Source organism: Wyeomyia smithii, chromosome 2, assembly GCF_029784165.1.
Source record: "Wyeomyia smithii strain HCP4-BCI-WySm-NY-G18 chromosome 2, ASM2978416v1, whole genome shotgun sequence".
Taxonomy (NCBI): domain Eukaryota; kingdom Metazoa; phylum Arthropoda; class Insecta; order Diptera; family Culicidae; genus Wyeomyia; species Wyeomyia smithii.
Window position 1 is genome coordinate 112,472,744 of NC_073695.1, and position 24,734 is coordinate 112,497,477.

Below are 24,734 nucleotides of genomic sequence, written 5' to 3' on the forward strand. Positions count from 1 at the left end.
GGCTGCGAAGTCTGTGTATAATAAACAGAAGGTCGAGTTCCGAATCGGAATGTAGCACCAAGGCTTTGCTTTGCTTCGTAACAAAAAAGATTCACTAGTCAACACAGGTGCACTCCCAAAGCTCAAACTGGAAAAAAATGAAACATTATAGCTATTCAACCATTCCTGTAAATTTTGGTGTCCCTAGCCATTACCGTTTTTTCAGAGACTTATATGAGTAAACATAACGTCAAAGCGACGAACCCGGTGAGCAATTTCTTAACGACACTCTCACGTAATTTGACGCATTTTGGTAATGGCTATGGGCACCACAATTTATTGGAATGGTTGAATAGCTAAAATCTTTCATTTTTTGAGCTTTTGGCACTTGCACTTTTTTTCATTTTATCGACCAGTGTTAATTTTTCTTGGCCCAGTAAACGATTTTATAGTTTACAAGTAATTGAATATCTTTATGAATAATTTTGAAATGTTTTTAGTATTGTATCCAGTAGTGTCGCTAGGAGAAACTGAAATAATTGTGCTATTGTGACAAGATTTTGGCCCATGAACAGCGAAATGCATCCACCAAATGATACTGTAGAAAGTAAAAAGAAAATGTCAAATTTATCATTAACAGTATTAGGACTTGTTAACTTACCAAGAAGATCCTCAAAGCCGAACAGAACATCTCGACGGAACTGTGTTTTGGGCTGTAAAACTTCCCACCGAAGAGATGATTTTGGCTTGAAGGGTATTCCTTCTGTGTTAGTCCTTGTGGCAAACATTCAAAAAAAAAAAGACAACTTTAAGATCAACTGTAAAGATTGGTTAGCGTCAGTTATTTCTAAACCATCTAATGCTCCTACCATTGACTTTTGCTTGTTTGAACTGCAACGTAAACCACTTCAGTGCATGGTTTCAGACAGTAGCAAAACTTTTTATCATACCAATCAGGATGCTTTGATAAGCAGAGTAAACCGTTTAATGTGCAGGTAGGACCTTCATCTGCAAGAGAAGGGAATAATTATCATCATATTAGTAGGTATGCGAAATGATTTGTGAACAAGATGTTCTGGCTTACTTAGAAAGGGGTAGAAGTGAGGCACACAACGACATCTGTCGTAAGATCTGATAGCTCGGCAACGCATCACACATATATTGTAGCTCTGAAACTAAAAATCAAAACCCAGCTTAATTTACATAAGAAGCGTTGTCTTCACACAAAGTTTTTTTTTTATTACGTTTTATAATTATTCGACTTAATTTTTTTTTCAAAAGAGCTGTCACGCTTTTGTGAAATTTAAATTTTAATGGAGAGCCCCTTTACGAACAATGGAACATGGCCGGATTTAGGTGCTAGGGGGCCCGGGGCAGATATTTTCGTGGGGCCCTCTCATTTCTTAAAAAAATTAGAAGTAAGGTAAGAAAAATTTAAATTTGAAAATGAATAAACGCTTTACGAAGGTGACGAGCAAAAACAAAGATCTCCATTCTGTCTTCAAGTCTGGCTCAGGACTAGGGGAGCCCCTTGTGTTGAAAGGCCCGTGGCATTTGATCCCTTCGCCACCCCCCCCCCCCTCTCTCAAATCTGGGCCTGCGACGGAGGTACCAGTATCTAGTAATAGTGTGCTTGGCACTAGTTTCATACATCACTTTTATCATCAGACTGACGGTATGATATGCATTTCGTCTTGTTCCAACGCGCTAACAAAATTATTCATGCGATAATAGATAGTGGTAGTAGTATTATCCTTTGTGTATCTGAGAATCTTCTTCTTAATCTTGTCTCGTGTTATACAGTAATTGATATACTGGGACTTGAAATCAAGCTTACTGGTGATCTTGAAATTAAGCTTACTGGTGATCTGGCTCTCGAAACCCAGCACCAAGTTAGTGGTCGTTTGCCTTACAGCCACTCAACTGATCTAGGTTCATCCCATGAGGGAGTAGAGATGTTGGTGTAGGTCCATTAGTCGATAGGTTGTTAGTTTATCGCTTCCGGTGGAATCAAACGGGGTAATAAAGATGAAATTAAAACGGCTCACCTTATTTCCTTCAATTTCTTCGTCGAAGAATATACAGTTTCGTTGCTTAATTGATAAATCTCGTAATTTGGCATTTGCGCTGTAATGAAAAATAACTTATTTATTCTTGAATTATTTATGATTGATAAAATACACCTATAGTATTCATGTAGTGTTTAGTAGGGTTACATGACTACCCCTAATATGAACATGAACTAATGATTTGTTGAAGAGTATTTTTATATCAGGGGTATGAACATAAAGATTTTCTTGGTTGCTTCCCGTAAATCATATTTTGGTAACATTAGAGTTGACATGTTTAATAAATATGAAGAGCTAGTAGAATATGACATATATAATGATTTTCGGAAAGGAGTTCTGACGTTTACTAATATATTTAGACGGTTCAACGAGAACAATGTTGTTAGCGTTAGTGTTCTTTTGTGCTTTTTTTTTTTTGTATCCCATAATAATATTTATACTTACATCGTTTCTTGTACTATATGTGATACCACATATCCATCTAAATTTCCCACAACCGGAAATATCGTTTCACTTGTTGTCAGTTCATACGGAGAATGTATTGCATACTAGAAGAGAGAGAGAGTATTAGAGAGGATGAAAAAATTACCAAAACATACCTTACTTTATATATAATGTATGAAAATAAAATCAATTTTGCGCTAGATTACAAGACTGACTGCACTAAACTTCCATAATTTATGGAAATCAATCAATCGAATTCGATGGAACAAATTTTAAATTGCCAAAAGTTTAAATGAATAGATTTTGTTATTGTCGTTTCCAAAGCAGCTATACAGTAGTTCCAAAGTACATATCGATTAAAAGTACATTTCCAATGGTAAGCAGGGATTTATCTCATTTATCTCTCAAATCTTGACTTGTTCTCTAGCTGAAACCATTGCAATTTTCTTCTGAAAAAAGTGAGAATCTGTCTTTATCACTTACAGTTGACTAACAGCATGTGTTATGATCTAAACAAACAAAGCTGATTAACAAAGTAGGCCTCCCAATGCGAAAAGTGGCACACAAATGTGTGTATCACTTTCACAAAGACACCCTGTAAAACGCTTCCGACATCAACGCAATCTCACACAGCTATTCCCGAAATTCGTATCAAGTCGTCGCTCGAGATATGCAAAAATCAACACGTTGAGGATACGCTTGAAAATGTCCCTTTTAGTATGGTTTCAATGTCCAACCAGGTTTTCGACAACACATACACCTAGCAGCTGTCAGAAAATTGAAGTTGACTGTCTTTATCACGAGCACTATTTTCGGAATGTTGGAAGAAATCTATCCAGTTCCTAGTTCCAAGTTGATACAGTCTACACTGACTTGAAGGCGGCTTTTGGTAAAGTTAGCCACCGCATTCTGCTTGCTCAGTTGGATCGGTGTATTCTCAAACCTTGTCCGCCGATTATCTCCTAAGATAGGTTCCGTGGAGTCAGAAGAATTTCCTAATCAATCAAGGTGCTCCGCAAGGTAGCAATTTGAAGCAACTACTATTCATCATATTTTTCAACGGCGTCTTGCCTAAGGACTGCAAATTGGTGTATACAGAGGACTTGAATATAACTGACAGATTTCTGGTGTCAACATAGCATGATGGTTGTGAGTGTATCGAAAGTTATTACTGAGAACTTTTGCAAAGGAAAAACAGTGGTTCCCAACCGAGTCCGCGGCCGACAAGGGGTCCGCTCTTGGCAAATTTGACAGGTAATTATTTTTTTTACTCGATACCACTGTGAAGGCGGATTTTCAACTCTTTTGCATACTAGGACGAAAACGCGAAACAAATTAGACTTGCAGAACGATATGCGACTTAAAAATGCAGCCTCGTATAGCAAAATATGTATCTGAATCTCATATAGGGGGCCGCGAAGCTCTCTTAGCTTCGCAAAGGGGGCCGCGGAGCTCTTGTGTTTAGCAAAAGCGGCCGCGGACCAAAAAGGTTTGGAACCACATTTTTTTTTTGTTAGGGAATTAGAATTACGTTGTCCATTGATGTGAACTTTTGTAATATATCCCAGTCAATTGCTATACGTGTCCCCTTGCAAAATACAATGACCACTATTGTTGAGTGATCAGGTACCTGCACCGACACGCTCCCAGTCAGGTGAAATATGGTTTATGAAGCCAATCACCTTCCCAGGATTCAAAGACCAAATCTCTTTGGGCTGTAAACAGCCACTGCCAAGAAACCTTTATCTGCGTTTAAATAATGCACCACAACTGCACAGCAGATGTTCCGATGTCTCGCTTTCCATATTACAAAAGCGACAGATATCATCCTGAACTCGGCCAATGTTCTTTAAATGCTATCTACTCGGATAGTGCCCCGTTACTAGGCCGACGTATGTACAAAGAGCTCTTTTGTTGAGCTCTAGGAGCTTTTTCGAATGATTCTCGTTTGGTGTGATAAATCTTTTAGATTGGGAACACTTTTTGACATCCAACCAATTGGTTATCACCTTTTGTTCCTCCCAGCGTTTGAGCTCCATTTTCACTGCACAGTTTGATATACCGCAGAAAGGTTCTGGGCCGATAAACTGTGAGTTAGATCCTTGTTTTGCAAGTTCGTCTGCCTTTTCATTCCCACCAATGCCACAATGTCCTGGAACCCAATACAAATTTACTGAGTTTGTTTGACATAGCTGTCGCAATACATTCCCAGACAATCTTGGATGTACATTTATGAGCATCAAGTGCTTTCAGTGCTGCTTGACTGTCAGAGAAAATACAAATAATTGCATGTTTGTATTTCCTAGTCAGACACACCTTCGCACATTCAAGGATTGCAAAAATCTCTGCTTGAAACACTGTTGGCCAGTGTCCCATTGCCACTGAAATATTAATTCCAGGACCGAAGATTCCTGCACCAGTTTTGGTACCTATTTCTGAGCCATCTGTGAAAAATATTGAACCGGGACGGACATCAGGAACTCCGACTTCCCAGTCTTGTAGGGAATATCATGGTTATCCTGAGGTGCCATCCAGTCACCATTCATACTCATCACTGGCCCTCTTTTGAAATAGTTCAGTATAGTCAGGTGACCCACAAGATCACCTGACAAGATAGTTTTTGTTCTTTTTAGCCTCAAGGCACTCTTTTCTGCTTCTAGTTGCACGTATTCGTACAACGGCAGCAGATGAAGAATTGCATCAAGAGCTTTTGACGGGGTGCTTGTCATTGCTCCTGTAAAGCAATGCACGCAAGTCGTTGAACTTTATCTAGCTTTGTTCTAGCGGTGGACTCTTTGGTTTTTGGCCACCACACTAACGCAGCGTAGGTCAGTTTTGGACGTATAATATATGTGAATATCCACATCACCATTTTCGGTCTTAAGCCCCACTTTCTCCCAACGGTTTTGGAGCACAACCATAATGCACTGACCGCCTTGTTGATTGCATAGTCAAGATGTGCATTCCAGTTTAGCTTGGCATCAAGGATAACTCCTAAGTATTTAACCTGTTCACTGAATGGAATTTCTACTCCTCCAAGCTTGAGAGTTTTCAGATTGAATTTCCTCTTTCTAGTGAGAGGTACGATTACAGCTTTTTTCGGATTAATGCTGAGATCCTCCTTTATACACCAAGACTGGGTATACTCCAGAGCCTCCTGCATTCTTTCCGAAACTATATTGTCGAACTTTCCTCTTACCAAGATGACTATGTCATCTGCAAAGCCCACAACTTCGAAACCTTTTGCTTCTAAGCTTTTGAAAAGATCGTCCACCACCAAAGACCACATACCATCCTTGCGGACATCCTTTCGTTGCCCTTACCGTAATAGACGAACCTCCCAACTCAGAAGTAATTTCTCTTTTTGCAAGCATGGTATGAATCCAGTTAACAATGCTCGTGTGAAATCCTTTGTTCTTCATTGCACTAGACATTGAAGAATAGGACGCATTATCAAAAGCACCTTCAATATCCAAGAACCACTGCATTAGACGAATTAACGTCGTGCGAGATCTAGGTGTTATGCTTGACTCAGCGTTAAACTTCCGAGAACACTATAGCCACGTATTCAATAAATCTAGGCGGAATCTTAGATTTATTTTTCGGGTGGCAACGGAATTTTGGGATCCTTGCTGCCTGCGCTATATTTACTATAGCCTAGTGCGAGCTGCTCTAGAAACAGCTGTCGTCATGTGTAGCTCTTTTCGCAGCACATGTATTGTGCGAATTGAAAAAAAAATTATTAGATACGCTTTGAAACTGCTTCCTTGGAGAAACCCAGATGCGCTGCCTTCATAAGAAGCCCGACTCTTAGGAATGGACACTGTTGAAAAGCGGCGAAATGTTCAAGAGACTGGGTGACCAACAACACTAGACGGACTACTTATAAACCGAACGCATTCGAACTATGTGTGTTTTATTTAAGAGACATTATCATTTGTTCAACTTTCCAATTTTTTTACAAATGCTTCCGGAAACTTCGAAAAAAGTCCTTACAAAAATTATGGATGACGCCTTATGAATTTAATCATTCTACATAAGAAAAAAATTGTAGTTATATTCAACTGCCGATTTATTTTTAATTATTATTCAGTTACGTAGTTACGAGAATTTTTGGAATTATTATTAGAATAATTACTGTTCAATAGTTGTCGTTTCGAGAAAGATATTCTTGTTTGTGGATAATTTTGCAATTCGCAGCTGAACCGAAATAATCTATAATAATAATTTATTTGAATCTTTTATGTACTTTTTGTTTAGCTGTGCCCATTTTTTAGTAAACAAATCACATTTTACTGTGATTGAAATCATTTTTATGAATAAACAGAGAAAGGTGTGTTCTTACCGAAAACGAGGAGTCGTAGCTGTCGATTTTCATAAAGCATTGGTACTTATTGAAAGAACATTTAATCGGGTTCCTTGCGTTGAAATTATCACTGGAAAAGTTGAGAATGAAATACATTTTATAGAATAATATCATATTGGTTAAACATCATACCTTTTGGTGGTGTTAACCTGAATTTCCATCAATGCACTATTCACTGTGTAACAGATGCCTCGTTCTGTCATTATCTGTTTGCTCACTAAATTATACTGAGGTCGATTAAAACTATACAATACAACTTCATGATTCGGATGCACATCGGCTAGCAACGACGGTATATGAACATTTGCCAAACGGAAGTCCTCCGTTGCTGCGAACGATGCTAACGTATCGAAACGCGGTGCGGTTAGATTCACCAGTGCTTGGATAAACGCTAGTGCATATTCGAGGTGGGTTGAATCGTTGCTGCTGGCCAAATTGTTGCTACGGATAGGAGAATTTAGATATACTAAAAGCAAAGTTATATATAACATTTCAGTTTTAAATTTAGATTAAATTACTAGGTATTCTAATTTCGTATTTATTATTCCAATAATTTTCTATACTATAGTTTATTATAATACATTTCCGATTATTTTTTGGTGTGAATGGGGCTTTGATTTTATTCATTCCACGTGTGTATCGTTCTGTATTAATAAAACCAGGTTTGTAGTAACAGCACCAGATATCTGGAAGCAGAATAAATGTTTGTATTTAAGGTCAAATTCTTATTTTAAATATATGTGAATACTAAATATACTAAATTAGTCGATTTACTTTTTAATACGGGAGTTATTAATCGGAGTAATATATAAAACAAATAGTTTACAATGTGGTCAGGATGCGACCAATCCAAATTCCGCGTCATTTAAAAAAAAATTCATTACCAGTAGGTGTGAAAAATGATAATTTACCTTTTGAATGAAAATGAAATCATTGGAAAAGTTTTTAAAACTATTTTCAACGAAGTTGTTAGATTTAACATGCCGATTACTTAAAATATTGTTTGGCGCTTGGTTCGATTTGATTGTACCCCGACTATATATAGAGAAAAACTACCAATTATTCTATCACGCTTATATGAGAAAATAAGTTGAAATCATTCAGTTCAATTCGTCAGGGAATTACTTTACATTCTATTTTTGGCTATTTGAAAATGTTACTGCATATTGAAAGCAATGTAGGCTTATTATTGTGAAGTTTCGCTCAGTATAATTTTCATTATGAAATAGGTTCGTTTTTCAAATCATGATTACCTTAACTAAAATGCTAAGATCCAATTCAGCGATTCCACATGCTAGAAAACGTGTTTCCTGTAGAAGTAATTGATCCAAAAAATTTCCAGCCTAAAATAAAAAGGTTTCATATCAATTTATTTAGAATAAATATCAACACATCATATTTTACCATTTCCACCAATTCACGTCGAGTGATCCTACAAATGGTGAGTCTTATTTTTCTTATCTAAAAGAAAAATACTCAACCAGCTGTTTTTACTTTTAAATAATATATTACCTGATAGATCACCTGGTGGTTTGGATTCAGGAACAGCACAAGCTGTACTATAGATAGCAGAATCCACAAAGCACAATAGATAGCGAACGATATATTTTCGATTGATACCTGTTTCCGGTGGCAAAATTGGTAAAGTTCCCAAAACTGTACACTGTTTATGGCTATCGAGGAAAATAATATGTTAAGAAACAGGTAACCGTAAACGTTTGCAGAATCATAGAGCAGATGATTTATTGCTAACATCTTCTGCTGCAGAAACTCAAGTTTGTATAATGCATCAGCGCTTGCGCGTGAGTCCTGATCGCGAACAATGTTTTTCAGTGTGATATTTGTGCTTTTGCAAACATCCTCCATTATGTTTACCATGTAGCTGAATGGAGTTAATGCAATCAGTGTGATCCAGGTTGGTAATATGAAAGCTCCCATAGAAATACAGCTGTCAATTATTGAAGGTCTGCTGATTATATCGCAGATCATACAAATAAATATTAGTAATGTTCCAATAAGAATGTTGCACTGGTGCTTTTTAACTGATCGTTCAAGAATATGATCACCATTAGGTAAATAAAACCCCTGTATTAGATTCATGAGGCGATCTGCAAATGTATGGAACTTTGTTCTAGAGTAATGGCATCCACAGAAGATCAAGGTTAAGTTGATGATCGACGTGATTTTCTGTATATCGTACAGAATGCGCATAAAGAATGAAATTTCTTTTCTGGACTGAATTCTAAGCATATGATAAGCACAATATATATGTGTTATGTACAGCGCGAACGTTCCAGCATACTGAAGAAATCTCAGGAAATAATCCCTATACTGGCTGATACGGTTAGAAGAATTTGGTGGGAAACCTTCTAGCGGGTATGGCACAACTCCGAACAATTGGTTGATGATAAGAGCTTGTTGAGTATATCGTTGAAATTCGGTACGTTCAAACGAAGAATCATCCACCCAGTAACGCATGTTAAATTTGTCGAAGGTATAGTTTTCAGTTGAGCTTTCGAAAATGTACTAACTCATGAGCTGGTTATGGTGCTGAAAGTTGCCTTTGCATGCCATCATGTTGCATGGTTCGAATATGGTGTTTTAATGTATATTGTATAGATAATTTATGAGTGAAATGTGAAAGTACTTGCACTCTTCGCTGTAATTGAACCGTTGCATGCAACTCTCTGGGGTTAGCGAATGAAGTATACATTTTGTATGGTTCGGAATGACGAAGGGTCATAGATAGGACAAAACTTACTTGAACTTGGACACCTGTTGCAAGCACTACATATGTTGCAGTTTTACTAGGTGACAAAGTGTTTAAAAGGTGGGAAATTTCTATTGCACTTTTCTTTTGAAAATGGTAGTAATATAGTAACATACCTGAAACCAGATTTGATATGCTTTTACATAGAAAATCCATGGCTAGTGTATGTGCAAACAGCAAAATGTGATACAAGGAGATAACTAGCAAGTCGGCGCGAGAGGGTTTATTTTGAGCTGGAGAAATGTAAAGTTACCTTGTAACAGGTTTATTTTTGAGTGGGTTGAATAGCGATTTTCCAATTCGCTCAAGTTTTTACCTGATTCCGTTCAAAGATTGTGCGTAAAGCATTACAGAATGACTCAAAATTGCCCGTCCCGTAGCAGTGAAGGTCGATTCGATTGCTAAAGGTCGTGCAGATTTGCAGACCTTTGCATTCAAAATACAACAGCTTGATTGTGGTGTATAAAGTCAAAGATAAAAAAATAAATTCAAAGCTACATTTTTTTTGTTCACACAACATTTATTTGACACGGCACAATACAAATTAATGTTTTACGGAGCCAATTAAATCTGATGCCTTATGGTCTAGAATATCTTATAATCTAAGGGCAAATTCTTTACCCTCGCTGCCGACTACGAGCTGAAACTAAATCTAATACTAAAACTAACATGGTTTTTTTTTGTTTCGCTGTTAAATTGGCACCTCGATGCTCTTCAAGTAGCTATGAACATGTAGCATGTATGGCAAGTTTCGCTGAGCGAGAATATCACGAACTGGCACATAGGGCTGTATTCCTCGGGCCCTGAGGGTATCCAAAAGTAGAGATCTGGCGCCGCAGAATTCAGCACACACCCAAACCACGTGTTCAATGTCTTGATACCCCAATCCACAAACGCAATGATTACTGATCGCCAGCCCAATACGCAAGAGATGTGCATCTAGCCCGTAGTGGTTGGACATAATCCGAGACATCATGCGAATGAAATCTCGTCCTACATCCAACCCCCGAAACCAAGGTTTGGTGGAAACCTTGGGGATGATGCTGTGTAGCCACCTCCCCAGTTCTCCCTTATCCCACGAGGCCTGCCAGTTGACAAGTGTACTCTGACGTGAAAATCTTAAAAATTCATTGTAGGCAATTGGTCTGTCATAAATATCACCGTTTGTTGCGCCCACCTTAGCCAAAGAGTCCGCTTACTCATTGCCCGGAATGGAACAATGAGAAGGGACCCACACTAAGGTAATCTGAGAAGATTTTTCGGATAAAGCACTCAGATGTTCCCGTATTTTCCCCAGGAAATACGGAGAGTGCCTTACATCCTTCATCGATCGGAGAGCCTCAATAGAACTGAGACTGTCCGTAAAGATGAAGTAATGGTCCGTGGGCATTGTTTCAATAATCCCTAAGGTATACTGAAATGCAGCCAATTCTGCGACGTAAACAGAAGCAGGATTATCGAGCTTGTAGGAGGCTGTAAAATTATTGTTGAAGATACCGAAGCCAGTGGACCTGTTGAGAAGTGATCCATCAGTATAAAACGCATTGTCGCAGTTGATGTTTTTATATTTGTTATAAAATATTTTAGGGATCTGCTGCACGCGTAAATGATCCGGGATTCCACGAGTTTCTTCCATCATGGATGTATCGAAAAACACAGTAGAAACGGAAGTATCTAATTATTTGACATGATTGGAGGTGTATGAGGAAGGATTTATACTTTGAGACATGTGATTGAAATACAATGTCATGAAACGGGTTTGAGAATTAAGTTCAACTAGCCTATCGAAAATTTCAATTACCAAGGGGTTCAAAACCTCACATTTGATGAGAATACGAGTAGTCAGATCCCAAAAGCGGTCTTTTAATGGGAGAACGCCCGCCAAAACTTCCAAACTCATCGTATGGGTCGAATGCATGCAACCTAAGGCAATACGCAAACAACGATACTGCAATCGTTCCAGCTTGATTAAATGGGTGTTTGCAGCGGAGCGGAAGCAGAAACATCCGTTCTCAAGCACCGACAATATCGTTGTTTGGTAAAGCCTTATGAGGTCTCCTGGGTGGGCGCCCCACCATGATCCAGTAATTGTCCGGAGAAAATTCACTCTTTGTTGACATTTTTTCATCAGATACCGAACGTGACATCCCCAGGTGCCTTTCGAATCGAACCAGACACCAAGATATTTAGATACCAAAACCTGAGAAATCGTTTTACCCATTAACTGTAAGTGGAGCTGAGCAGGCTCACGCTTCCTAGAAAAAACTACTGTCTCAGTCTTCTCCGGAGAGAATTCGATACCTAGCTGTAAAGCCCAAGCAGACAAATTGTCCAAGGTATCTTGCAATGATCCTTGCAAATCGGCAGCTTTGGCTCCTGTAACAGAGACCACGCTGTCGTCTGCAAGTTGTCTTATCGTGCATAAATTTGCAAGATATGCGTCAATGTCATTCACATAAAAATTGTAAAGAAGGGGGCTTAAGCATGAGCCCTGGGGAAGACCCATGTAGCTAATACGAAAAGTTGCCAAATCGCCATGCGTAAAATGCATATGCTTTTCGGACAACAAATTATGCAAAAAATTGTTCAAAAGTGGTGAAAATCCTTGTCGGTGAAGTTTGCCCGAAATAATGTCAATAGAAACGGAATCAAAAGCCCCCTTAATGTCCAAGAACACAGATGCCATTTGTTCTTTGCGAGCATAGGCTAGCTGAATATCTGTAGAAAGCAACGCAAGACAATCATTCGTCCCTTTGGCACGGCGGAAGCCAAATTGAGTATCTGATAGTAGACCATTTGATTCGACCCAGTGGTCTAAACGACGGAGTATCATTTTCTCCATCAATTTCCGGATACAGGATAGCATTGCAATCGGCCTATAAGAGTTGTGATCAGAAGCTGGTTTTCCCGGTTTTTGGATGGCGATCACCTTCACTTGCCTCCAATCCTGCGGTACAATGTTTTGCTTCAGGAACTTATTGAACAAGTTCAACAAGCGCCTCTTGGCATTGCCTGGTAGATTCTTCAACAAGTTGAATTTGAGTCTATCTAACCCAGGCGCGTTATTGTTACAGGACAGGAGGGCAACTGAAAATTCTGCCATCGTAAAAGGTGATTCTATCGCATCGTGGCCCGGAGACGTATCGCGAACAAAGTTTTGCGCAGGAAAAGAGTCCGGACATACTTTCCTGGCAAAATTAAATATCCACCGACTTGAATACTCCTCGCTTTCGTTGACCGTTATACGATTTCGCATTCTTCGGGCTGTGTTCCAAAGAGTGCTCATCGATGTCTCCCTCGACGTTTCGTTTACGAACCGGCGCCAATATCCACGTTTCTTTGCTCGGACCAAGCTTTTGAACTTGGTCTCAAGCTCCAAATACCGCTTAAAGTCGTCGGGTTGACCTTTCACCCAAAAGAAGGCCTTGAACGCGTCGGACTTTTCCGTGTAGACATCGGTGCACTCTTTGTCCCACCACGGAGTGGGAGGCCGTTCTTTGATCGTCAAGCCGGGATATTTCTTCGTTTGGGCTTGCAACGCGACGTCGAGAATCAAGCCCGCGAGGAGGTTGTATTCTTCAAGTGGTGGGTATGGCACAACTCCGAACAATTGGTTGATGATAAGAGCTTGTTGAGTATATCGTTGAAATTCGGTACGTTCAAACGAAGAATCATCCACCCAGTAACGCATGTTAAATTTGTCGAAGGTATAGTTTTCAGTTGAGCTTTCGAAAATGTACTAACTCATGAGCTGGTTATGGTGCTGAAAGTTGCCTTTGCATGCCATCATGTTGCATGGTTCGAATATGGTGTTTTAATGTATATTGTATAGATAATTTATGAGTGAAATGTGAAAGTACTTGCACTCTTCGCTGTAATTGAACCGTTGCATGCAACTCTCTGGGGTTAGCGAATGAAGTATACATTTTGTATGGTTCGGAATGACGAAGGGTCATAGATAGGACAAAACTTACTTGAACTTGGACACCTGTTGCAAGCACTACATATGTTGCAGTTTTACTAGGTGACAAAGTGTTTAAAAGGTGGGAAATTTCTATTGCACTTTTCTTTTGAAAATGGTAGTAATATAGTAACATACCTGAAACCAGATTTGATATGCTTTTACATAGAAAATCCATGGCTAGTGTATGTGCAAACAGCAAAATGTGATACAAGGAGATAACTAGCAAGTCGGCGCGAGAGGGTTTATTTTGAGCTGGAGAAATGTAAAGTTACCTTGTAACAGGTTTATTTTTGAGTGGGTTGAATAGCGATTTTCCAATTCGCTCAAGTTTTTACCTGATTCCGTTCAAAGATTGTGCGTAAAGCATTACAGAATGACTCAAAATTGCCCGTCCCGTAGCAGTGAAGGTCGATTCGATTGCTAAAGGTCGTGCAGATTTGCAGACCTTTGCATTCAAAATACAACAGCTTGATTGTGGTGTATAAAGTCAAAGATAAAAAAATAAATTCAAAGCTACATTTTTTTTGTTCACACAACATTTATTTGACACGGCACAATACAAATTAATGTTTTACGGAGCCAATTAAATCTGATGCCTTATGGTCTAGAATATCTTATAATCTAAGGGCAAATTCTTTACCCTCGCTGCCGACTACGAGCTGAAACTAAATCTAATACTAAAACTAACATGGTTTTTTTTTGTTTCGCTGTTAAATTGGCACCTCGATGCTCTTCAAGTAGCTATGAACATGTAGCATGTATGGCAAGTTTCGCTGAGCGAGAATATCACGAACTGGCACATAGGGCTGTATTCCTCGGGCCCTGAGGGTATCCAAAAGTAGAGATCTGGCGCCGCAGAATTCAGCACACACCCAAACCACGTGTTCAATGTCTTGATACCCCAATCCACAAACGCAATGATTACTGATCGCCAGCCCAATACGCAAGAGATGTGCATCTAGCCCGTAGTGGTTGGACATAATCCGAGACATCATGCGAATGAAATCTCGTCCTACATCCAACCCCCGAAACCAAGGTTTGGTGGAAACCTTGGGGATGATGCTGTGTAGCCACCTCCCCAGTTCTCCCTTATCCCACGAGGCCTGCCAGTTGACAAGTGTACTCTGACGTGAAAATCTTAAAAATTCATTGTAGGCAATTGGTCTGTCATAAATATCACCGTTTGTTGCGCCCACCTTAGCCAAAGAGTCCGCTTACTCATTGCCCGGAATGGAACAATGAGAAGGGACCCACACTAAGGTAATCTGAGAAGATTTTTCGGATAAAGCACTCAGATGTTCCCGTATTTTCCCCAGGAAATACGGAGAGTGCCTTACATCCTTCATCGATCGGAGAGCCTCAATAGAACTGAGACTGTCCGTAAAGATGAAGTAATGGTCCGTGGGCATTGTTTCAATAATCCCTAAGGTATACTGAAATGCAGCCAATTCTGCGACGTAAACAGAAGCAGGATTATCGAGCTTGTAGGAGGCTGTAAAATTATTGTTGAAGATACCGAAGCCAGTGGACCCGTTGAGAAGTGATCCATCAGTATAAAACGCATTGTCGCAGTTGATGTTTTTATATTTGTTATAAAATATTTTAGGGATCTGCTGCACGCGTAAATGATCCGGGATTCCACGAGTTTCTTCCATCATGGATGTATCGAAAAACACAGTAGAAACGGAAGTATCTAATTATTTGACATGATTGGAGGTGTATGAGGAAGGATTTATACTTTGAGACATGTGATTGAAATACAATGTCATGAAACGGGTTTGAGAATTAAGTTCAACTAGCCTATCGAAAATTTCAATTACCAAGGGGTTCAAAACCTCACATTTGATGAGAATACGAGTAGTCAGATCCCAAAAGCGGTCTTTTAATGGGAGAACGCCCGCCAAAACTTCCAAACTCATCGTATGGGTCGAATGCATGCAACCTAAGGCAATACGCAAACAACGATACTGCAATCGTTCCAGCTTGATTAAATGGGTGTTTGCAGCGGAGCGGAAGCAGAAACATCCGTTCTCAAGCACCGACAATATCGTTGTTTGGTAAAGCCTTATGAGGTCTCCTGGGTGGGCGCCCCACCATGATCCAGTAATTGTCCGGAGAAAATTCACTCTTTGTTGACATTTTTTCATCAGATACCGAACGTGACATCCCCAGGTGCCTTTCGAATCGAACCAGACACCAAGATATTTAGATACCAAAACCTGAGAAATCGTTTTACCCATTAACTGTAAGTGGAGCTGAGCAGGCTCACGCTTCCTAGAAAAAACTACTGTCTCAGTCTTCTCCGGAGAGAATTCGATACCTAGCTGTAAAGCCCAAGCAGACAAATTGTCCAAGGTATCTTGCAATGATCCTTGCAAATCGGCAGCTTTGGCTCCTGTAACAGAGACCACGCTGTCGTCTGCAAGTTGTCTTATCGTGCATAAATTTGCAAGATATGCGTCAATGTCATTCACATAAAAATTGTAAAGAAGGGGGCTTAAGCATGAGCCCTGGGGAAGACCCATGTAGCTAATACGAAAAGTTGCCAAATCGCCATGCGTAAAATGCATATGCTTTTCGGACAACAAATTATGCAAAAAATTGTTCAAAAGTGGTGAAAATCCTTGTCGGTGAAGTTTGCCCGAAATAATGTCAATAGAAACGGAATCAAAAGCCCCCTTAATGTCCAAGAACACAGATGCCATTTGTTCTTTGCGAGCATAGGCTAGCTGAATATCTGTAGAAAGCAACGCAAGACAATCATTCGTCCCTTTGGCACGGCGGAAGCCAAATTGAGTATCTGATAGTAGACCATTTGATTCGACCCAGTGGTCTAAACGACGGAGTATCATTTTCTCCATCAATTTCCGGATACAGGATAGCATTGCAATCGGCCTATAAGAGTTGTGATCAGAAGCTGGTTTTCCCGGTTTTTGGATGGCGATCACCTTCACTTGCCTCCAATCCTGCGGTACAATGTTTTGCTTCAGGAACTTATTGAACAAGTTCAACAAGCGCCTCTTGGCATTGCCTGGTAGATTCTTCAACAAGTTGAATTTGAGTCTATCTAACCCAGGCGCGTTATTGTTACAGGACAGGAGGGCAACTGAAAATTCTGCCATCGTAAAAGGTGATTCTATCGCATCGTGGCCCGGAGACGTATCGCGAACAAAGTTTTGCGCAGGAAAAGAGTCCGGACATACTTTCCTGGCAAAATTAAATATCCACCGACTTGAATACTCCTCGCTTTCGTTGACCGTTATACGATTTCGCATTCTTCGGGCTGTGTTCCAAAGAGTGCTCATCGATGTCTCCCTCGACGTTTCGTTTACGAACCGGCGCCAATATCCACGTTTCTTTGCTCGGACCAAGCTTTTGAACTTGGTCTCAAGCTCCAAATACCGCTTAAAGTCGTCGGGTTGACCTTTCACCCAAAAGAAGGCCTTGAACGCGTCGGACTTTTCCGTGTAGACATCGGTGCACTCTTTGTCCCACCACGGAGTGGGAGGCCGTTCTTTGATCGTCAAGCCGGGATATTTCTTCGTTTGGGCTTGCAACGCGACGTCGAGAATCAAGCCCGCGAGGAGGTTGTATTCTTCAAGTGGTGGGTATGGCACAACTCCGAACAATTGGTTGATGATAAGAGCTTGTTGAGTATATCGTTGAAATTCGGTACGTTCAAACGAAGAATCATCCACCCAGTAACGCATGTTAAATTTGTCGAAGGTATAGTTTTCAGTTGAGCTTTCGAAAATGTACTAACTCATGAGCTGGTTATGGTGCTGAAAGTTGCCTTTGCATGCCATCATGTTGCATGGTTCGAATATGGTGTTTTAATGTATATTGTATAGATAATTTATGAGTGAAATGTGAAAGTACTTGCACTCTTCGCTGTAATTGAACCGTTGCATGCAACTCTCTGGGGTTAGCGAATGAAGTATACATTTTGTATGGTTCGGAATGACGAAGGGTCATAGATAGGACAAAACTTACTTGAACTTGGACACCTGTTGCAAGCACTACATATGTTGCAGTTTTACTAGGTGACAAAGTGTTTAAAAGGTGGGAAATTTCTATTGCACTTTTCTTTTGAAAATGGTAGTAATATAGTAACATACCTGAAACCAGATTTGATATGCTTTTACATAGAAAATCCATGGCTAGTGTATGTGCAAACAGCAAAATGTGATACAAGGAGATAACTAGCAAGTCGGCGCGAGAGGGTTTATTTTGAGCTGGAGAAATGTAAAGTTACCTTGTAACAGGTTTATTTTTGAGTGGGTTGAATAGCGATTTTCCAATTCGCTCAAGTTTTTACCTGATTCCGTTCAAAGATTGTGCGTAAAGCATTACAGAATGACTCAAAATTGCCCGTCCCGTAGCAGTGAAGGTCGATTCGATTGCTAAAGGTCGTGCAGATTTGCAGACCTTTGCATTCAAAATACAACAGCTTGATTGTGGTGTATAAAGTCAAAGATAAAAAAATAAATTCAAAGCTACATTTTTTTTGTTCACACAACATTTATTTGACACGGCACAATACAAATTAATGTTTTACGGAGCCAATTAAATCTGATGCCTTATGGTCTAGAATATCTTATAATCTAAGGGCAAATTCTTTACCCTCGCTGCCGACTACGAGCTGAAACTAAATCTAATACTAAAACTAACATGGTTTTTTTTTGTTTCGCTGTTAAATTGGCACCTCGATGCTCTTCAAGTAGCTATGAACATGTAGCATGTATGGCAAGTTTCGCTGAGCGAGAATATCACGAACTGGCACATAGGGCTGTATTCCTCGGGCCCTGAGGGTATCCAAAAGTAGAGATCTGGCGCCGCAGAATTCAGCACACACCCAAACCACGTGTTCAATGTCTTGATACCCCAATCCACAAACGCAATGATTACTGATCGCCAGCCCAATACGCAAGAGATGTGCATCTAGCCCGTAGTGGTTGGACATAATCCGAGACATCATGCGAATGAAATCTCGTCCTACATCCAACCCCCGAAACCAAGGTTTGGTGGAAACCTTGGGGATGATGCTGTGTAGCCACCTCCCCAGTTCTCCCTTATCCCACGAGGCCTGCCAGTTGACAAGTGTACTCTGACGTGAAAATCTTAAAAATTCATTGTAGGCAATTGGTCTGTCATAAATATCACCGATTGTTGCGCCCACCTTAGCCAAAGAGTCCGCTTACTCATTGCCCGGAATGGAACAATGAGAAGGGACCCACACTAAGGTAATCTGAGAAGATTTTTCGGATAAAGCACTCAGATGTTCCCGTATTTTCCCCAGGAAATACGGAGAGTGCCTTACATCCTTCATCGATCGGAGAGCCTCAATAGAACTGAGACTGTCCGTAAAGATGAAGTAATGGTCCGTGGGCATTGTTTCAATAATCCCTAAGGTATACTGAAATGCAGCCAATTCTGCGACGTAAACAGAAGCAGGATTATCGAGCTTGTAGGAGGCGGTAAAATTATTGTTGAAGATACCGAAGCCAGTGGACCCGTTGAGAAGTGATCCATCAGTATAAAACGCATTGTCGCAGTTGATGTTTTTATATTTGTTATAAAATATTTTAGGGATCTGCTGCACGCGTAAATGATCCGGGATTCCACGAGTTTCTTCCATCATGGATGTATCGAAAAACACAGTAGAAACGGAAGTATCTAATTAGTTGACACGATTGGAGGTGTATGAGGAAGGATTTATACTTTGAGACATGTGATTGAAATACAATGTCATGAAACGGGTTTGAGAATTAAGTTCAACTAGCCTATCGAAAATTTCAATTACCAAGGGGTTCAAAACCTCACATTTGATGAGAATACGAGTAGTCAGATCCCGAAAGCGGTCTTTTAATGGGAGAACGCCCGCCAAAACTTCCAAACTCATCGTATGGGTCGAATGCATGCAACCTAAGGCAATACGCAAACAACGATACTGCAATCGTTCCAGCTTGATTAAATGGGTGTTTGCAGCGGAGCGGAAGCAGAAACATCCGTTCTCAAGCACCGACAATATCGTTGTTTGGTAAAGCCTTATGAGGTCTCCTGGGTGGGCGCCCCACCATGATCCAGTAATTGTCCGGAGAAAATTCACTCTTTGTTGACATTTTTTCATCAAATACCGAACGTGACATCCCCAGGTGCCTTTCGAATCGAACCAGACACCAAGATATATAGATACCAAAACCTGAGAAATCGTTTTACCCATTAACTGTAAGTGGAGCTGAGCAGGCTCACGCTTCCTAGAAAAAACTACTGTCTCAGTCTTCTCCGGAGAGAATTCGATACCTAGCTGTAAAGCCCAAGCAGACAAATTGTCCAAGGTATCTTGCAATGATCCTTGCAAATCGGCAGCTTTGGCTCCTGTAACAGAGACCACGCTGTCGTCTGCAAGTTGTCTTATCGTGCATAAATTTGCAAGATATGCGTCAATGTCATTCACATAAAAATTGTAAAGAAGGGGGCTTAAGCATGAGCCCTGGGGAAGACCCATGTAGCTAATACGAAAAGTTGCCAAATCGCCATGCGTAAAATGCATATGCTTTTCGGACAACAAATTATGCAAAAAATTGTTCAAAAGTGGTGAAAATCCTTGTCGGTGAAGTTTGCCCGAAATAATGTCAATAGAAACGGAATCAAAAGCCCCCTTAATGTCCAAGAACACAGATGCCATTTGTTCTTTGCGAGCATAGGCTAGCTGAATATCTGTAGAAAGCAACGCAAGACAATCATTCGTCCCTTTGGCACGGCGGAAGCCAAATTGAGTAGCTGATAGTAGACCATTTGATTCGACCCAGTGGTCTAAACGACGGAGTATCATTTTCTCCATCAATTTCCGGATACAGGATAGCATTGCAATCGGCCTATAAGAGTTGTGATCAGAAGCTGGTTTTCCCGGTTTTTGGATGGCGATCACCTTCACTTGCCTCCAATCCTGCGGTACAATGTTTTGCTTCAGGAACTTATTGAACAAGTTCAACAAGCGCCTCTTGGCATTGCCTGGTAGATTCTTCAACAAGTTGAATTTGAGTCTATCTAACCCAGGCGCGTTATTGTTACAGGACAGGAGGGCAACTGAAAATTCTGCCATCGTAAAAGGTGATTCTATCGCATCGTGGCCCGGAGACGTATCGCGAACAAAGTTTTGCGCAGGAAAAGAGTCCGGACATACTTTCCTGGCAAAATTAAATATCCACCGACTTGAATACTCCTCGCTTTCGTTGACCGTTATACGATTTCGCATTCTTCGGGCTGTGTTCCAAAGAGTGCTCATCGATGTCTCCCTCGACGTTTCGTTTACGAACCGGCGCCAATATCCACGTTTCTTTGCTCGGACCAAGCTTTTGAACTTGGTCTCAAGCTCCAAATACCGCTTAAAGTCGTCGGGTTGACCTTTCACCCAAAAGAAGGCCTTGAACGCGTCGGACTTTTCCGTGTAGACATCGGTGCACTCTTTGTCCCACCACGGAGTGGGAGGCCGTTCTTTGATCGTCAAGCCGGGATATTTCTTCGTTTGGGCTTGCAACGCGACGTCGAGAATCAAGCCCGCGAGGAGGTTGTATTCTTCAAGTGGTGGGTATGGCACAACTCCGAACAATTGGTTGATGATAAGAGCTTGTTGAGTATATCGTTGAAATTCGGTACGTTCAAACGAAGAATCATCCACCCAGTAACGCATGTTAAATTTGTCGAAGGTATAGTTTTCAGTTGAGCTTTCGAAAATGTACTAACTCATGAGCTGGTTATGGTGCTGAAAGTTGCCTTTGCATGCCATCATGTTGCATGGTTCGAATATGGTGTTTTAATGTATATTGTATAGATAATTTATGAGTGAAATGTGAAAGTACTTGCACTCTTCGCTGTAATTGAACCGTTGCATGCAACTCTCTGGGGTTAGCGAATGAAGTATACATTTTGTATGGTTCGGAATGACGAAGGGTCATAGATAGGACAAAACTTACTTGAACTTGGACACCTGTTGCAAGCACTACATATGTTGCAGTTTTACTAGGTGACAAAGTGTTTAAAAGGTGGGAAATTTCTATTGCACTTTTCTTTTGAAAATGGTAGTAATATAGTAACATACCTGAAACCAGATTTGATATGCTTTTACATAGAAAATCCATGGCTAGTGTATGTGCAAACAGCAAAATGTGATACAAGGAGATAACTAGCAAGTCGGCGCGAGAGGGTTTATTTTGAGCTGGAGAAATGTAAAGTTACCTTGTAACAGGTTTATTTTTGAGTGGGTTGAATAGCGATTTTCCAATTCGCTCAAGTTTTTACCTGATTCCGTTCAAAGATTGTGCGTAAAGCATTACAGAATGACTCAAAATTGCCCGTCCCGTAGCAGTGAAGGTCGATTCGATTGCTAAAGGTCGTGCAGATTTGCAGACCTTTGCATTCAAAATACAACAGCTTGATTGTGGTGTATAAAGTCAAAGATAAAAAAATAAATTCAAAGCTACATTTTTTTTGTTCACACAACATTTATTTGACACGGCACAATACAAATTAATGTTTTACGGAGCCAATTAAATCTGATGCCTTATGGTCTAGAATATCTTATAATCTAAGGGCAAATTCTTTACCCTCGCTGCCGACTACGAGCTGAAACTAAATCTAATACTAAAACTAACATGGTTTTTTTTTGTTTCGCTGTTAAATTGGCACCTCGATGCTCTTCAAGTAGCTATGAACATGTAGCATGTATGGCAAGTTTCGCTGAGCGAGAATATCACGAACTGGCACATAGGGCTGTATTCCTCGGGCCCTGAGGGTATCCAAAAGTAGAGATCTGGCGCCGCAGAATTCAGCACACACCCAAACCACGTGTTCAATGTCTTGATACCCCAATCCACAAACGCAATGATTACTGATCGCCAGCCCAATACGCAAGAGATGTGCATCTAGCCCGTAGTGGTTGGACATAATCCGAGACATCATGCGAATGAAATCTCGTCCTACATCCAACCCCCGAAACCAAGGTTTGGTGGAAACCTTGGGGATGATGCTGTGTAGCCACCTCCCCAGTTCTCCCTTATCCCACGAGGCCTGCCAGTTGACAAGTGTACTCTGACGTGAAAATCTTAAAAATTCATTGTAGGCAATTGGTCTGTCATAAATATCACCGATTGTTGCGCCCACCTTAGCCAAAGAGTCCGCTTACTCATTGCCCGGAATGGAACAATGAGAAGGGACCCACACTAAGGTAATCTGAGAAGATTTTTCGGATAAAGCACTCAGATGTTCCCGTATTTTCCCCAGGAAATACGGAGAGTGCCTTACATCCTTCATCGATCGGAGAGCCTCAATAGAACTGAGACTGTCCGTAAAGATGAAGTAATGGTCCGTGGGCATTGTTTCAATAATCCCTAAGGTATACTGAAATGCAGCCAATTCTGCGACGTAAACAGAAGCAGGATTATCGAGCTTGTAGGAGGCGGTAAAATTATTGTTGAAGATACCGAAGCCAGTGGACCCGTTGAGAAGTGATCCATCAGTATAAAACGCATTGTCGCAGTTGATGTTTTTATATTTGTTATAAAATATTTTAGGGATCTGCTGCACGCGTAAATGATCCGGGATTCCACGAGTTTCTTCCATCATGGATGTATCGAAAAACACAGTAGAAACGGAAGTATCTAATTAGTTGACACGATTGGAGGTGTATGAGGAAGGATTTATACTTTGAGACATGTGATTGAAATACAATGTCATGAAACGGGTTTGAGAATTAAGTTCAACTAGCCTATCGAAAATTTCAATTACCAAGGGGTTCAAAACCTCACATTTGATGAGAATACGAGTAGTCAGATCCCGAAAGCGGTCTTTTAATGGGAGAACGCCCGCCAAAACTTCCAAACTCATCGTATGGGTCGAATGCATGCAACCTAAGGCAATACGCAAACAACGATACTGCAATCGTTCCAGCTTGATTAAATGGGTGTTTGCAGCGGAGCGGAAGCAGAAACATCCGTTCTCAAGCACCGACAATATCGTTGTTTGGTAAAGCCTTATGAGGTCTCCTGGGTGGGCGCCCCACCATGATCCAGTAATTGTCCGGAGAAAATTCACTCTTTGTTGACATTTTTTCATCAAATACCGAACGTGACATCCCCAGGTGCCTTTCGAATCGAACCAGACACCAAGATATATAGATACCAAAACCTGAGAAATCGTTTTACCCATTAACTGTAAGTGGAGCTGAGCAGGCTCACGCTTCCTAGAAAAAACTACTGTCTCAGTCTTCTCCGGAGAGAATTCGATACCTAGCTGTAAAGCCCAAGCAGACAAATTGTCCAAGGTATCTTGCAATGATCCTTGCAAATCGGCAGCTTTGGCTCCTGTAACAGAGACCACGCTGTCGTCTGCAAGTTGTCTTATCGTGCATAAATTTGCAAGATATGCGTCAATGTCATTCACATAAAAATTGTAAAGAAGGGGGCTTAAGCATGAGCCCTGGGGAAGACCCATGTAGCTAATACGAAAAGTTGCCAAATCGCCATGCGTAAAATGCATATGCTTTTCGGACAACAAATTATGCAAAAAATTGTTCAAAAGTGGTGAAAATCCTTGTCGGTGAAGTTTGCCCGAAATAATGTCAATAGAAACGGAATCAAAAGCCCCCTTAATGTCCAAGAACACAGATGCCATTTGTTCTTTGCGAGCATAGGCTAGCTGAATATCTGTAGAAAGCAACGCAAGACAATCATTCGTCCCTTTGGCACGGCGGAAGCCAAATTGAGTAGCTGATAGTAGACCATTTGATTCGACCCAGTGGTCTAAACGACGGAGTATCATTTTCTCCATCAATTTCCGGATACAGGATAGCATTGCAATCGGCCTATAAGAGTTGTGATCAGAAGCTGGTTTTCCCGGTTTTTGGATGGCGATCACCTTCACTTGCCTCCAATCCTGCGGTACAATGTTTTGCTTCAGGAACTTATTGAACAAGTTCAACAAGCGCCTCTTGGCATTGCCTGGTAGATTCTTCAACAAGTTGAATTTGAGTCTATCTAACCCAGGCGCGTTATTGTTACAGGACAGGAGGGCAACTGAAAATTCTGCCATCGTAAAAGGTGATTCTATCGCATCGTGGCCCGGAGACGTATCGCGAACAAAGTT

At 40.7% G+C, this 24,734-nt stretch overlaps 2 protein-coding genes across 2 annotated transcripts; both read right to left on the reverse strand.

Annotated features, from left to right (window-relative positions):
- Window positions 1-224: 224 nt before the first annotated feature.
- Window positions 225-7,291, reverse strand: LOC129724513 (uncharacterized). Its single transcript, XM_055679470.1, has 8 exons — window positions 6,991-7,291; window positions 6,838-6,928; window positions 2,493-2,596; window positions 2,028-2,106; window positions 1,064-1,154; window positions 849-987; window positions 641-753; window positions 225-577 (listed from the first exon to the last, which is right to left on the reverse strand). Exons 1-8 carry the CDS (start codon window positions 7,059-7,061, stop codon window positions 453-455), a joined length of 813 nt encoding a protein of 270 aa, XP_055535445.1. The 5' UTR covers window positions 7,062-7,291; the 3' UTR covers window positions 225-452.
- A 190-nt stretch (window positions 7,292-7,481) lies between these two features.
- On the reverse strand, window positions 7,482-9,336 carry LOC129719824 (uncharacterized). The gene is made up of 4 exons (XM_055671234.1): window positions 8,371-9,336; window positions 8,263-8,319; window positions 8,112-8,201; window positions 7,482-7,544 (listed from the first exon to the last, which is right to left on the reverse strand). The coding sequence occupies exons 1-4, from the start codon at window positions 9,334-9,336 to the stop codon at window positions 7,482-7,484; spliced, it is 1,176 nt and encodes a 391-aa protein (XP_055527209.1).
- Between the last annotated feature and the right edge of the window lie 15,398 nt (window positions 9,337-24,734).

What these genes read in the sequence shown, in the direction of transcription:
- LOC129719824 (XM_055671234.1), bottom strand. Translation starts at nt 9,336, where the DNA reads ATGCGTTACTGGGTGGATGATTCTTCGTTTGAACGTACCGAATTTCAA. An exon ending in GACGTGAATTGGTGGAAATG is followed by an intron (nt 8,202 to 8,262) that starts GTAAAATATGAT and finishes TTTTTATTTTAG; the next exon opens with GCTGGAAATTTTTTGGATCA. An exon ending in ATCTTAGCATTTTAGTTAAG is followed by an intron (nt 7,545 to 8,111) that starts GTAATCATGATT and finishes TTCTGCTTCCAG; the next exon opens with ATATCTGGTGCTGTTACTAC.
- LOC129724513 (XM_055679470.1), bottom strand. Translation starts at nt 7,061, where the DNA reads ATGACAGAACGAGGCATCTGTTACACAGTGAATAGTGCATTGATGGAA. An exon ending in CAGGTTAACACCACCAAAAG is followed by an intron (nt 6,929 to 6,990) that starts GTATGATGTTTA and finishes CAACTTTTCCAG; the next exon opens with TGATAATTTCAACGCAAGGA. An exon ending in AAGAAATTGAAGGAAATAAG is followed by an intron (nt 1,155 to 2,027) that starts GTGAGCCGTTTT and finishes TTTGATTTTTAG; the next exon opens with TTTCAGAGCTACAATATATG.